Here is a 14,024-nt window from a genome sequence, read left to right as displayed (position 1 = left end):
ACACAGACTAATGACAAGAGACACCTGTGAAGAATGAAAGGACAATTAACCAATGACAACACACCAGACAAAGGAACACATGGCAGGATCACATGACTTGAACAGGGGATCACATAACCACATCGTGACATATGAATGGGTCATTCAAATGGGTGTGGGCGTTTCACATACGTGGAACTTATGTTCATCTTGGGTGCTTCACCGCACTTAAAATCTTGTGGAAGGCAGCACGTAGTTGTGTCCCAGCTGCTAATGTTTCTGATTATGGAGTCCCCCACTATCAGAGTCCTCGGCTGCGCTCTGAGCTGAGTGCCGCTGTCTGCTCGACCTTGAGCGCCAGTTAGCATCAGTGTTAGCTACTGGCCCATTCAGTCTGTGTTCGGTCACATTCATCACATTTGGGGATTCCTCATTTACATTCATTAGTACTTCAAATCTGTTCTCAAGATGTATAGGCGGTGTTAGGAGATCAGTGTTTGCAATCCTTGTCAGAGCTGTCTCTGGGGTAGAGGATGCTATTGCGGTAATATGTGAGGCTCGTGACAATCTGATGTCTCGAGTGCCTTTGGGTCTCGCTCCCTGTTTGTGCCATCGATTTGTAAGTCGATTGGCTTGTTTCTCTACCTGTCGAGTAGCACTAGTTTCATGGGACTCACCGGCTGTATGCTGAGGGTGTCCATGACGAAGCTCTGTTGTGTGTTCCGTCTGGTTTGGTGGTCCCGTAAGTAACTTTGTTTCAAGAACTGCAATCCTTTGTAAAAGTCTGTGGCAGTTAGTGCAGCAAGTAGATTCTTGAACCAGAAGAGGCATTTTCTCTCTTATCCTTATGAGTGTAGGCAGTTGTGTTTTCCTTTCTGGAATGTAAGCTGGTCGGGTAAAAGAATTCTGCGTTTTTGTAGTAATCCAAACTTTGTTGTCTGAGCACTGTGCTGATTTGCTGAAGTTAAAATTAGGTGATAAAAGGAAATAAAATATAAAATATAGGAGATAAAATGTAAAAGCGATAGAGCAAAGCGCGGAGCAGTAAGCAAGAGCGTCCGAACAGTAGCTGAGCAGGAAGTAGCAGTCTATACAGACTTTATTATTCCCATCGTTCCAAACCTCAAAACCTATTGATTTAGTGATCACTTGATCTGTTTTGTAGCACTATAATAACCCTGATGTGGAAATTACGTTTTACACGTCAACTTTATTTTGTTGGTGGCATGTATGTGCAGTTAAGTAAAAAAAATCTGCTGTTTTCATTGTTTTGAGATGATGTTAATTTATTTTAATTAAAAAGTTAATATATATTTAGGTTTTTTTTATTATTTTTTTTATCTGTCATTAATTTTACAATAAAAATAAATTGAGACTGTAAAGGATTGCCTTAAGGACATTTTTATGGTGGCTTTTAATCTTGCATCAAATAGTGAACTGCATACTGTTGTATGCAGACTTGCATTTACAAATCACCAGCAGTAAATATTGTGCAAGTAACGTTACTTGTATTGAACTACAAGAAGAAAAACAGTCGCAAACGCGGAGGGGGCCCAATTAGATTTTTTTGTCATGGGGCCCAAAATTCCTGGCGGTGCCCCTGTGCAGGTGTGCGCCACGGAGGATTCTGGGGAGTGTAGTGCAGACAGGAAGGCGGTGAATGTGACAATAGTTCCCCTGAACATCCAAGAAAATTAGTTAGATATAGAAGAACTAATACTAGATCACTGAAACTGATCAGAAGGTCACAAACAATGTCAGTGTAACTGCTTTAATTTCTTTTTTTCACATTACTATATTGAATTAATATCAAGAGTTTAACTGTTCTGCATGGGATTTATTAAAAAAAATACAGGACTGTAAACAACTGGATAACCTGAATTGCTTGTTTTCAAAAGATGAAGTTACTAAGGGTCCAATCAAAAATAAATTAGCACATTAAAGTTACAAGTTACAACTATATGATTTAACCACATTGTGTCCCTTTTCAGGTCTGGTATAAAGACCGTTGCTCATGTGGCTGAAATGTCCACCCAATAGAGAAAAGTAATGGAAATAAGAAAATAAGTAGAGGGAACAATGCTTGCAATACAGAGTTTATTTAATAAGTTGCATTTTTTTAAGGCTATTTGAAAACAACAAATATTATATATATATATATATATATATATATATATATATATATATATATATATATATATATATATATATATATATATATTCCCAAACACCCAAACTCCACCCCAAAAAATAAAATGAAGCCTGAAAGTAAAAAAAAAAAAAAAATGATACATGATTGACAGAATTAGAACTTGTGCATTACAAGTGCAATCTGTCTTGATATTACAGAGGAGATTCCTTGGCATCCACTTTGATCTTAGTGTAAGTGACACCTTTGTATGTGCCCTTGGTTCTATATGAATACACACTGCCGTTATTGCAGGTCATCTTCACTGTGCCAGTGTAAGGCAGGTCAAAAGTGGCTTTGCCAATAGTGATTGAAACATGCAACTTCTTCCCTGGTGGCACATCTACATCTGCAGACAGATTTTGGGTTCTCTCTTCTGTGTGCTCCTGACCATAAGTGCTTACTGTTCCAATGCTGGCACTGAATCCTGTAGTAACTTCAGCAACCTCTGGAATCCCAGCCTTCACTTCCATTTTAAATGTTGCAGATAAACTTTCACTCAAAGACCATGTGGATGTCTTGATCACTTTGCTTGAGCTTTCAATTTTTTGTTTTTGTGTGGTGGATGAGCTGTTCGTGTAACTGAGGGATTTGATTTCTTCTACTGCCACGTGTAGGGTCTGGTGTTGGAGAGTGGGATAGTTGACATCGGTGAGAACTGCTGATTCAACTGCATTGAGAAACACGAATCCCATGGAGTCAATGTCCCAACCACATCTTCCCTTAACTCCCAAACAATATCCAGAGCCGATATCAATGGGATATTCTGTTTTTAAACCCCAGCTTGTCATATATGCGAAAAACTGTCTCCCCAGACTGGTCTTGAATTTGATGCCTCCAAGACGTGTTCCTGCTCCGTTCCCCCACAGGGACAGTGAGGTGAAACACTCACCAGGCTGGAACTGGAACTCTTGATATGGTCCTTCTGGTCTACCAAATTCATCAACTCTCCCATCTGAAAGCCAGACCTTGACAGCCTTCACCTGCCATCCTCCCACCCAGACTCCGATCTTCTCTAATCTGGCACCGTTGTCCACACCAGTAAATGAGAATGGATCACCTCCTTGTCCACCAATTATATGTATACAACTTATGCTGGACATCTTGGAATTAAATCGATCTGAAAATAATATCAGACCAGTATTAACATCAGCTTTAAACTTTATTGCAGTGTTTCCCAACCAAGTTTCTGTAGACACAACAACAGTACACGCTGGACTTCTTTCTTAATTGACCCATCCATTTCGGGTCTTGGAGTATCTACTAATAAGCTGACTTGAATCAGGTGTGTCTGAATAGGCAAACATGCTAAATGTGCAGTTCTGGCATGCCTCTGGGAACAGGGTTGGGAAACATTAGCCGCTTTTCCACTGTCAGGCCAAACAGATCTTAGATACCCCTTTTCCACCAAGGCAGTGCTGGTGCCAGTTCGGAGCCGGTGCCTACTCGAGAACCAGTTCTTTGCGTTTCGACAGCCAAATAACCGTTTTTTTTTTCTTTTTGGCAAGGAAAATTGGTTACAAAGCGGCACCAACTCTTTGCTGCACTAGAACCGTTCTTTGACCATGTCATGCTCACGTCGGGGGCTGGGGGCAGGGTTATTGTCGATCTTCTTCTCGAACGTAACCTTCGTCTATAGTAATCCAGACGAACAGAACAAATGTGTTCTAAACGTCTTCTTCTAACCCCATTATACGATCGCATAGCTAGGAAAAACAAAAAAGACGATGTAGTCTGCCATTGTAATTGTTATGCTTGAAGTTGGCGCAAGCGTTTCTGGGAAAGCGAAGACGTATGGCAACGTACACAGTGATGTAACGACGTCATTCGCTGGGCTCTCTAGTTAGTGGAAAAACAAACAGGTTCTGAGAAGGTTTGCAAGTTGAACCAACTTTAAACCAGCACCAGTTCCGAACCAGTTCTTTTTTGGTGGAAAAGAGGTAAGGAATGGTTAATGTTACATTTCCACTCGAGTTTGGTTCGGCACGGCACAATTAATAACCATTCTCGGCTCAGATGTCTCAGCACCATTGGCTAACCATGCATGTTGTGACATCGCCACTCAGGATTGGTCATTTGTCTGATGTCTGGCTCTCTGTAGCTGGTCAAGTGCGCTATTTGAGCGTAGTAAACAAGTTACTAACATAAATATTCTATCATCCTCCATAACGCAGTCACTATAATTGCATCTCATATATCTGTAAAACTCATGTGTTTTAAAGGCAATGACTGACACATTTGAATTACATTGCAAAGAGTGCTGGTATCAGTCCCACATGGAAAACGCCTCGGTTACGACTGTAACCTCGGTTCCCTGAAGAGGGAACGAGCGTTGCGTCGAGAAATGACGCTATGGGAACGCTTTGCGTGATGACGTCTTGAAGCACATGTAAAATCAGTCCAATGGTGTGGCGGAACGTCAGAGGCGGGTGACGTCACGTACCAGGAAACTATAAAAGCCGGCCCAAAACAGAAAACGAAAGCTTCGTAAAAGTCTGAAGTCGAGCTTACAGGCATGAAGGAGATATGGCAGGGCGACGCAACGCTCGTTCCCTCTTCAGGGAACCGAGGTTACAGTCGTAACCGAGGCGTTCCCTTTCAAGGGAACTCCCGTTGCGTCGAGAAATGACGCTATGGGAACGTCTATACCAACGCCTCCATAGCTACAAATGTCTGTCCTGTGTGTAATCATGTGAGCAGCACTAAGAAGACAAAACATGAGACCCTGGAGTAGAGTCTAAATCCAGAGAGTAGAACCTGACGAAGGTGTGCGGTGAGGACCAGCCTGCCGCATCACAGACGTCCTGTAACGATACTCCTGATATGAGGGCCTTAGAGGCCGCCATACTCCTAGTAGAGAGCGACCGGACAGCCAAAGGAGAAGGCTGTCCAGCCGCCTCATAAGCCAGTGAGATAGTCTCAACCACCCACTTGCTCATCCTTTGCTTAGACACTGGACCTCCCTTGTTAGGGGAGCAAAAGTCACTTTTACGCCACAGGGCAGCTCTGTGGACATACGCGTCTAACGCCCGAACAGGGCAAAGCAAATTATTCGCCTCCTGGTCCGATTTCGAAAGGGAGGAGGACCTCCAAGTGCCACGAGGGAAACGAGATACCAAAGGGTCTTTCCCCACAGACATTCCACCCAAAGGACTGTGGTAAGCACCTACGGCCGCCACATAAACCTTTAAAGTGGACGGGGTCAGACCTGCAGTGAACCGGTCCTGCAGGAACTCCAGAACTGTACCAATTGGGCAGTTGACTGGATCCAACCGACGGTCGCTACACAAAGAGGTGAATACTCTTCAGTTCAGGGCATAAAGTTTCCTCGTGGAGGCTACACAAAGAGGTGAATACTCTTCAGTTCAGGGCATAAAGTTTCCTCGTGGAGGGAGCTTGGACTGTAGAATGGTCTCAACAACCTCAGTTGAGAGACCTGACTCTATGAGCTGGGCCCCCTCAGAGGCCAAGCCCACAGGTTCCACAGTTCTGGGCGGGGGTGAAATATTGAGCCCCCTGCTTGGGACAGAAGGTCCCTCCTGACGGGTAACTCCAGAGGATGCCCGTCGAGGAGGGACACAAGATCGGGAAACCATACTCTGCCCGGCCAGCGCGGGGCTATAAAAAGCAGGCAAACCCGGTCCCTGCGAACTCTTTCCAGAACTCCCGGGAGCAGGGCAACTGGGGGAAAGGCGTACAGACGTAGCCTCGGCCACGTCTGTACCATAGCATCCAGTCCCAGAGGAGCTGAATGCGTGAAGGAGAACCAAAGTGGACAGTGAGACGTCTCTCGAGACGCAAACAGATCCACTTATAATTTCCATATCAGCTCCACCACCTCGGGGGTGGAGCCACCATTCCCCGGGCCTCGGCCCCTGTCTCGACAGAGTGTCTGCTCCTATATTCTGGACCCCGGGGATGTAGGCTGCCTTGAGTGACAGCAACTTCCCCTGGGACCACAAGAGGATATGGCATGCCAGCGCAAACCCCCTTGATATAGGCGACTACCGACGTGTTGTCCGTATGTACTACACATGGTGTCTCCTGAGACCTGTGATAAAGCTCCTCAGAGCCCGGAAGACAGCTAACATCTCTAGGCTATAGAATGCCAGGAACGATGATGGTCTTCCCACAGACCTTGAGATGAGCGACCCTCAGGATCGCTCCCCAACCCGTGAGGGAAGCATCCGTCGTTAGCAGTTTGCGACGACAAGGAGCTCCCAGCACTGGGCCCTGGGACAGGAACCAAGGTTTCTTCCACATAACCAAGGCACGTAGGCATCACCGCGTGACCTTGATTGTGCGAAATGGGTTGCCCCTCGGGGAAAAACCCTCTGGTCCTGAGCCACCACTGCAGGGGCCTCATGTGCAGCAGTCCAAAAGGTATCCCGTTGGAAGCTGCTGCCATGAAACCCAACAGTCTCTGGAACTGTTTGACAGTGAGTAGCTGGCCTAGCTTTACACTTCTCACAGCTGCCAGGATGGAATCGAAGCGTGGCGATGACAGGCGCGCCTGCATCGACACTGAATCCCAAACCACGCCTAAAAAAGTGGTCCTCTAAAATGGAGAAAGCACACTCTTCTTGGCGTTCAGCCGTAACCCCAACTCTTTCATATGGGCGAGAACAACATCTCGATGTTGAACCGGCATCTAATGCGACTGAGCTAAAATCAACCAATCGTCGATGTAGTTCGTGATGCGAATACCCCGGAGGCGCAGAGGCGCCAGAGCTGTATCCACGCATTTGGTGAAAGTGCGGGGTGATAAAGCCAGGCCGAATGGAAGAACTCGATATTGGTATGCTTTGCCCCCGAAAGCAAACCTCAGGAACTTCCAATGACACGGACGGATGGAATATGCGTCCTTGAGGTCTATCGTGACAAACCAGTCCTCGGACCTGATCTGTGGCACGATTTGTCTCAAGGTTAACATTTTGAACTTGAGCTGCATGGCTGACTCGTACAGAACTCGAAGATCTAAAATGGGACGCAATCCCCCGTCCTTTTTTGGAACTATGAAGTACCGGCTGTAAAACCCGGTTTCCCTGTTGGAGGGGGGTACATATTCTATGGCCCCTTTCTCTAACAGAGTGTTTACTTCATGTTCCACAACCAGAACCTGCTCGGGGCCCACCACTGTGGGCAGGACCCCCATAAACCGCGGTGGGCGTTAATAGAATTGTATCTAATACCCTTTTTCCACGGTCTGCAGGACCCAACGAGAAACATTTGACAGTAGCTTCCACGCTGTCAAATATTCTACTAGAGGTACCAGTCTCTCGAGACTGGTTTCTGGATTTTGTTGCTGTTGAGTAGTCGGTTCGTCGCCCTGTAACGGCGCACCGGCAGGGAACGACCAAACAGACTGCTCCAGCACCCTCCTCAGAGGGGGCGGGCATCCCGAGGCCACTACGTTTCCGGGTGGACCTTGAGATATGTGCTCGCCGGAGATCGCTGCGCCCTGTAACACCGGAGGTGGCAGGGTTGGCAGAACGGTCCCCTGAGGGCACCGAAGAGAGACGGCACCGTATTTTTCTCCTGCTGTTGAGTAGTCGGTTCGTCGCCCTGTAACGGCACACCGGCAGGGAACGACCAAACAGACTGCTCTAGCACCCTCCTCAGAGGGGGCGGGCATCCCGAGGCCACTACGTTTCCGGGTGGACCTTGAGATATGTGCTCGCCGGAGACCGCTGCGCCCTGTAACACCAGAGGTGGCAGGGTTGGCAGAACGGTCCCCTGAGGGCACCGAAGAGAGACGGGCACCGTAAAAAGAGGTGTTAACCGCTCTGCTTCGGGGGGACTACCCTCATTTGTCCTGAGCCCTCAGACATCAGGACTTTTCCCCAGCAGCCTTCTTGGCGCTAATAATGGTCCGCAGATCCGTTTTACCCCTCGAAGACTGCTGGGTTTGAGAGCGCCCTCCGTGTCCCCGAGATTTTTGTGGGGGAGCACGGGAGGAAACGCTCTGTTTCTGAGTGGCGCGGTGCTCAGCGCTCTTTTTAGACTGCTCCCGCTCAGCAGCCTCATAGAAAGAACGGCGGGGGAGAAGATTCTGAAGTGCAGCTGCCTGTTTTGAAGCTTCTTGTGACTTCGCTACAGCACTATTAACTGCGTCTCCAAATAACCCTTGCGTGGATACTGGTGCATCTAAAAGAACATGTTTTTCTTTGTCCTTTATGTCACTTAAGTTGAGCCACAGATGCCTCTCAGTGGCCACCAGGGCTGCCATAGAGCGGCCGATGGATTTAGCCGTCTCCTTGGTGGCCCTGAGAGACAAATCTGTGGCTCTACGCAGTTCAGACACCGTATCAGCACTAATACCCCCGCCATCCTCAGAATCACCCAATAACTCAGCCTGGTAAGCCTGCATTATGGACATTGTATGTAAACACGCTGCAGCTTGACCGGCGGCGGCATAAGCTTTATGAACCAGGGAAGATGTAACTTTTACTGGCTTGGATGGAAGTGCAGGAGCCTTCAGAGAAGATGCCGTTGCTGGAGAGAGATAGCTCGCGAGCGTCTCTTCCACCCTCGGCATCTCCCCATAACCATGCTCTTTATAATTGTGAATGGATGAATAGTGTGATGTTTGTGCAGTATACACTCGATATGACACTGGTTTCCCCCACGATCTCGACACCTCAGTGTGGAGATCGGGGAAAAACGGAAGGCTTCTGCACTGAGGCTGTGCACGAGATGGCAGGAACGTTCGTCGAGCTTGCTTTTCGAACGAGCGCCCTGCCTATCTTCTGGCCACTCAATAGATAATCGCTCGACAGCTCTAGTGATAACATCAAGCAATTCTTCAAACGCATGAGACTGAGGTGGCGAATCCTCAGACTCAGCGTCAATACTAACAACGTCCAACTCCTCAGAGCTGGACAATTGCAGTATTGGTGCCTCCATCGGGGGGGAAGAAACCGCAACGCGTGCTTCCACACCCTGATGAGAGGCACTGGATCTATCAGAAGGAGGCTGAGATAAGGCAGAGCCCGTCTCAACATCCACTGATAGATCCATTTGCGAACCCCAGGTCTGTGATTGCCGCCGTGCCTCGGCAGCGGCGGGACCAGAGCCCTGGGGAACGCGATCGGGATCGGATCACGATCGCGGGATCGCGATCGTGAACCGAGCCAAGCGGGATCGGAGCGAACGCAATGGAAGCGCGTCGCAATGCACACAGTCACCACCCTCGAGTGCTGACTGGGCATGCTCCTCACCCAAACAAACAACACAAAGAGTGTGAGTATCACCTCCCGTTAAATAACGCGGGCAGGGATGGACACACACTCTAAACTGCTGCTTGCTCGCCATACTGAATATATATATATATGTGATATAGACAGACAACACCAAATATACAGACAGATTTCACACAGAGCGCAACTGAAGACTCAGAAAGCTTTCGTTTTCTGTTTTGGGCCGGCTTTTATAGTTTCCTGGTACGTGACGTCACCCGCCTCTGACGTTCCGCCACACCATTGGACTGATTTTACATGTGCTTCAAGACGTCATCACGCAAAGCGTTCCCATAGCGTCATTTCTCGACGCAACGGGAGTTCCCTTGAAAGGGAACTTAAACCTTATCCATACGGCTGGGCACGGAATGGAGCAATTAAGCACCGAGAACAGTTTGGCCGATGGTGGAAAAGCAGCTATTGTTGTGTAGTCCTGTGTACAGCATATCTATAACACCAGTTCATGCTTTCATTTGGCGTACTCTTTAGGCAGAAATCAATTTTACATGCATCTGATACACAAAATCCAGGTCAATTTCATTTTCGTTGATTATTATTTATTTATTTTTATCAATAGTAAGTGTAATTATTAGGCTATTAATATTCTTATTTCACTGCTTTTAAACTTCGGCTTTAAGAAACTTAAAGCTTATTATGAAAATAAATTTAATTTCATAATTTTACACTCCCAACCTTGTTTCTCCAAAGCTTTGTTAATTTATTTCTCCTCTGGTGGAAGATATTAACATGTTTTCTCTAAAGCCCGAGACACACCAAGACAAAAGCTGTTGTTGCCTCTTGTCGGCTGTGTCTTCCATTACGGAACAAAACTATATAGGAATATACTGCAAAATATAATGCAGTATATTACAGTACATAATACATTTCCATATATGGGAAGTTAGTGCTTATATTTTTCAGTATAATGGAATATATGCATTGACCATGCTGGCTATATATTAATACATAAAATATTTATGAATGAACACAAAAATAGCATAACGTAATATTCACAAAAGGTTTCATCCTTCACATATATTGCATACATGTTCCCATATAAATGTGAATGTATCTTCACACACATATTTCTACACATACATTCACTGAATGAGTTCCCAGCATGCTTTGCTTCAGACTGGAACAAATGTTAAAAATGAGTGTTATTTCATTTGTTTTGCTCAATGTTTATATAGGGGGAGATATCTTAGCTTTAAATGTTCTATTATTTTGGAATTTGTGGTAATCATTGCGGAATACCATAGCAAGTGCTTATGAGTACTTCGTCTTGGCGCAGTAATATCTTCACTCGTGAAAAATCCTCTCACCGGCCCCCGCTCCCTCTAGTGAAGATACTACTGCGCCAAGACGAAATGCTTACGAGCACTTGCTATGGTATTCCGCCATACAATATAGTTATCCATTTTACACGCTTAGAAAAGCGCGACGTTTTGTTTTGTGTCACCGTCCTAGGTCGAGTTACACTACGCGAGTAACTGTATTTAAATAGGGAAACGTGGAGGTGTTTGGTAGCTTCTCTGCTTGGCCCATATTGAATGAACTGAGTTAACAAAGTTTCGCCGCGCGCCTGAGCGATTGAGTGCACGCACTGAGACGAGAGAGGTATGTATCAACTCGTCTTAGTTAAGGGAATAACATAGTTTAATATGAAAAGACGGTGGAGTATCCCTTTAAGTTTAAATCTTCCAGCTCCCAAGCAACTCCATAGCAACCAAACTCGAGTACCCTAGCAACCGTTTTGTAAGACCTATATCTCTGTATCAGAACATCGTATAGAGATGAGGTTTGGCTCTTTTGACTCATGCTAGCAAACAGCACTTCCAACATACTACACATGCTAGCAGTGAATAGCTACATGCTAATAGTGATTAGTTAAGTGTTAAATCATGCCAAGATCATGCTAAGAACTCTATAAAAACTCCATAGTAACCATCTGTGACAACTACTAGCCACCTAGTAACACCACATCAACCGCCCTGAATACCTTAGCAACCGCCTAGCAACATCATAGCAACCACCAGAACACCCTAGCAACCGCCTGTGAATTACACCAAAGTACCGCAAGAGCGAATAGAAAGTAGACGGCTCCTTATGCTTTTGAGTTGCTCTCGCTGTACTTTGATGTCATAAACCGATCGGTCTGTGCAGTGCCGGTTCAAGTCCAACAAGCCTAAAATGTTCCCGCAGCTCCTCAACATAAGACGTACCAAGAGGAAAACAGCGGACTCCCTCTGTATCTTTACCTGCGGATGCCACTGTTGGACAGTGTTACTTTAGAAAAACTAGTGATTTATACACTTTTTAATGTCACATTTGGTAATATTTGCTTTGATTTATTTTTATAATATGGATTTTTTCTCATCCAGTTGTTTGAGGTGACACCGCCTCTCTTGCCTCATCAGGGGAAATGCCCAGATCCAGACTGATAATTATTTTCGTAAATATAACCCCAAACCTTTCCCTAAACCAACCCATAACATTTTAAACCTAACTTAAAGTCCACATGAATTCAAAATTGACCATATTTACTTTGTTTGCCTAAATTGGTCGTTTTGTGGTGAATAATTCATCCATGCAAGTCAATCCACACAAAAAAAATTGTTTGGCTTCGTAATCTTTAATCAAAATCTCCCCTCTGCATTGGAGGACCTTCCCTGATGACGTATGTTTGACGGCTTGGTTTGGGCAAACGCTTAACCACTCCCCTCAAACCGTTAGTCTGCTATGAGCGAGAGATGGAGAGGAGGAGCGCTAGAGTAAAACCCTGCCCTCTGTTCAATATAACTTTTCTCTGGGAAATACGTCACAACACTGGAGAAAAGTCGTTTGCAACTTCCGGTTCACGCGGACTTTAAACATATTTTGACTTTTCATTTAAAACAACCTTTTGGAATGCTGTTGCTAGACAACCAATTAAAGTCAATGGGTAAATTTTGTGTAAATTGCAAGGCAATTGAAAACATGAACTTGTGCTATAGATACGCAGTGGGAAAAAATCGGGCTCGATAATATCATGCAAAGTATTAGAAACTGTTCGCTAGCTACATCATAAGTCAAGTGCCCTGGAGTGAAAGCATACTTACATGAAAGACTGCAGTCTGAAATTCTTCTCAAGAGCAGCTCGTCTGGTCAAAGCTGGAAAAGTGAAATGTGTTTGGTGAGTCTGCTGCTTAAATACAGCTCCGAAGGGGACAGGCCGTCCTTAAAACACACCCAGGGGCAGTGTAATCAGCTCCACCCACCTCACAAAGTACAGTGACATTTTAAAACCATATGCTTGCAGTGGTGTGCATGGGAGGGGAGGGGAGGGGAGGGGAGGGGAGGGGAGGGGAGGGGAGGGGAGGGGAGGAGGAGGGGGATGGGGAGGGGTATGGGGAGGGGGGCGTAGCACCAAATGTTGGGCCCCAGTCACAGAACCAAGGGGTGGGTCCCTCACAACAGCACAATATATATATCAATATATCTTTGTGGGCCACCACTTAGCTGAGGGCCCCTGTTAATCTGTTAACCGTCACCAGTGCGCGGACGCACTGAAGCGTTTTTTTTAGTTCAAAGTTACTATCAGATTTAATGTAATACATTGACAAACTATACATCATTAAAAAGATATAAGACTCAAGTTTCAGTATTTGACCACTACTGTATTCTGAGAAACTTATAGTGACAGTTATTTCTTAATTTGTGTCAGGAGTTATGAAATGAAAAAAAGGAGTTGATACCTTTAATTTGAATTATGAGCGTCAGCTGCTCTCATTCAGAGAAACACTCCTGTGCTGTCAGCAATTCACAAAACAATGTCCCTCAGGGCTTTAGCTCAAAAATGTGCAGATTTGGAGAAATATTGATAGATTCTCATAGATTCTCAGATTTCTATAGACAGGAATAATATTTATTGAATTTATACCCAAATGTGTTAATGTAATAATTATGAGCGGTGGATACTGATGTACTGTGTTTTTAATTCATACCAGCAGCCTGAGGGCGCTATATGCACAATAATAGTCAATTTATGTGTAACCCATCCACCCGGGTCCTTCTCACCCCGCTCCGTGTGGGTCTCAAACCCAGGTCTCCGGCGTGAGAGTCAGGCGCTCTAACAAGGAGGCTAAAGACTGCAGCAACTAGCATCTGAGATCAGAGGAGTGAGGTTTACTCGCACAGCGACTACTAGCTGGCCTCCGTTACACTTACCCCCCTAAACCTCACTCCCATCCGGGTCACAGCACCAATGTAACCTCTGTGTAATGTCTTCTGCCTGAAATAATCTCTCGGATCCCGTCAGGTTTGTGGTAACAGCAGGTTTATTCCACATCTGCATTAATGACAAAGGACAACATAGCAGACTAGTCATCTCATGTGGACAAACAGCGCATGCTCTGTCTCAGGGAAAATCCTCCGTTGCTTTTTTTTTAGGAGATTACTGTATGTACTACTCTTAAAGCTCTACACAAAAGTAAAATACAGTTTGACACATTGATCGTATAATGGATTTAAACTCATATAAACTAAATAATTAAAACACACCAAATTGTCCCTCTTAATCTTGCAAGGAGGAAACAAATAAAATAAAACAATGTAATTACACAGATTTCCTACAGTTA

At 45.4% G+C, this 14,024-nt stretch overlaps 1 protein-coding gene and 1 long non-coding RNA gene across 2 annotated transcripts in view; one reads left to right on the top strand and one right to left on the bottom strand.

Annotated features, from left to right (window-relative positions):
- LOC309492584 overlaps positions 1–14,024 on the top strand; it is a 335,811-nt gene that overhangs the window by 123,282 nt on the left and 198,505 nt on the right. The window lies entirely within an intron of this gene.
- Positions 2,323–12,583, bottom strand: LOC309492485 (aerolysin-like protein; the record flags this gene model as incomplete). The annotated part of the gene is made up of 2 exons (XM_082161491.1): positions 12,507–12,583; positions 2,323–3,287 (listed from the first exon to the last, which is right to left on the bottom strand). Exon 2 carries the CDS (start codon positions 3,268–3,270, stop codon positions 2,323–2,325), a length of 948 nt encoding a protein of 315 aa, XP_082017617.1. The 5' UTR covers positions 3,271–3,287; positions 12,507–12,583.

The sequence above is a fragment of the Leuciscus leuciscus genome (genome assembly GCF_965113295.1).
Source record: "Leuciscus leuciscus genome assembly, chromosome: 2".
In the NCBI taxonomy this organism is placed as follows: Eukaryota; Metazoa; Chordata; class Actinopteri; order Cypriniformes; family Leuciscidae; genus Leuciscus; species Leuciscus leuciscus.
The sequence above is the reverse complement of the archived record's forward strand: the minus strand, read 5'-3'. Positions and strand labels throughout refer to the sequence as shown.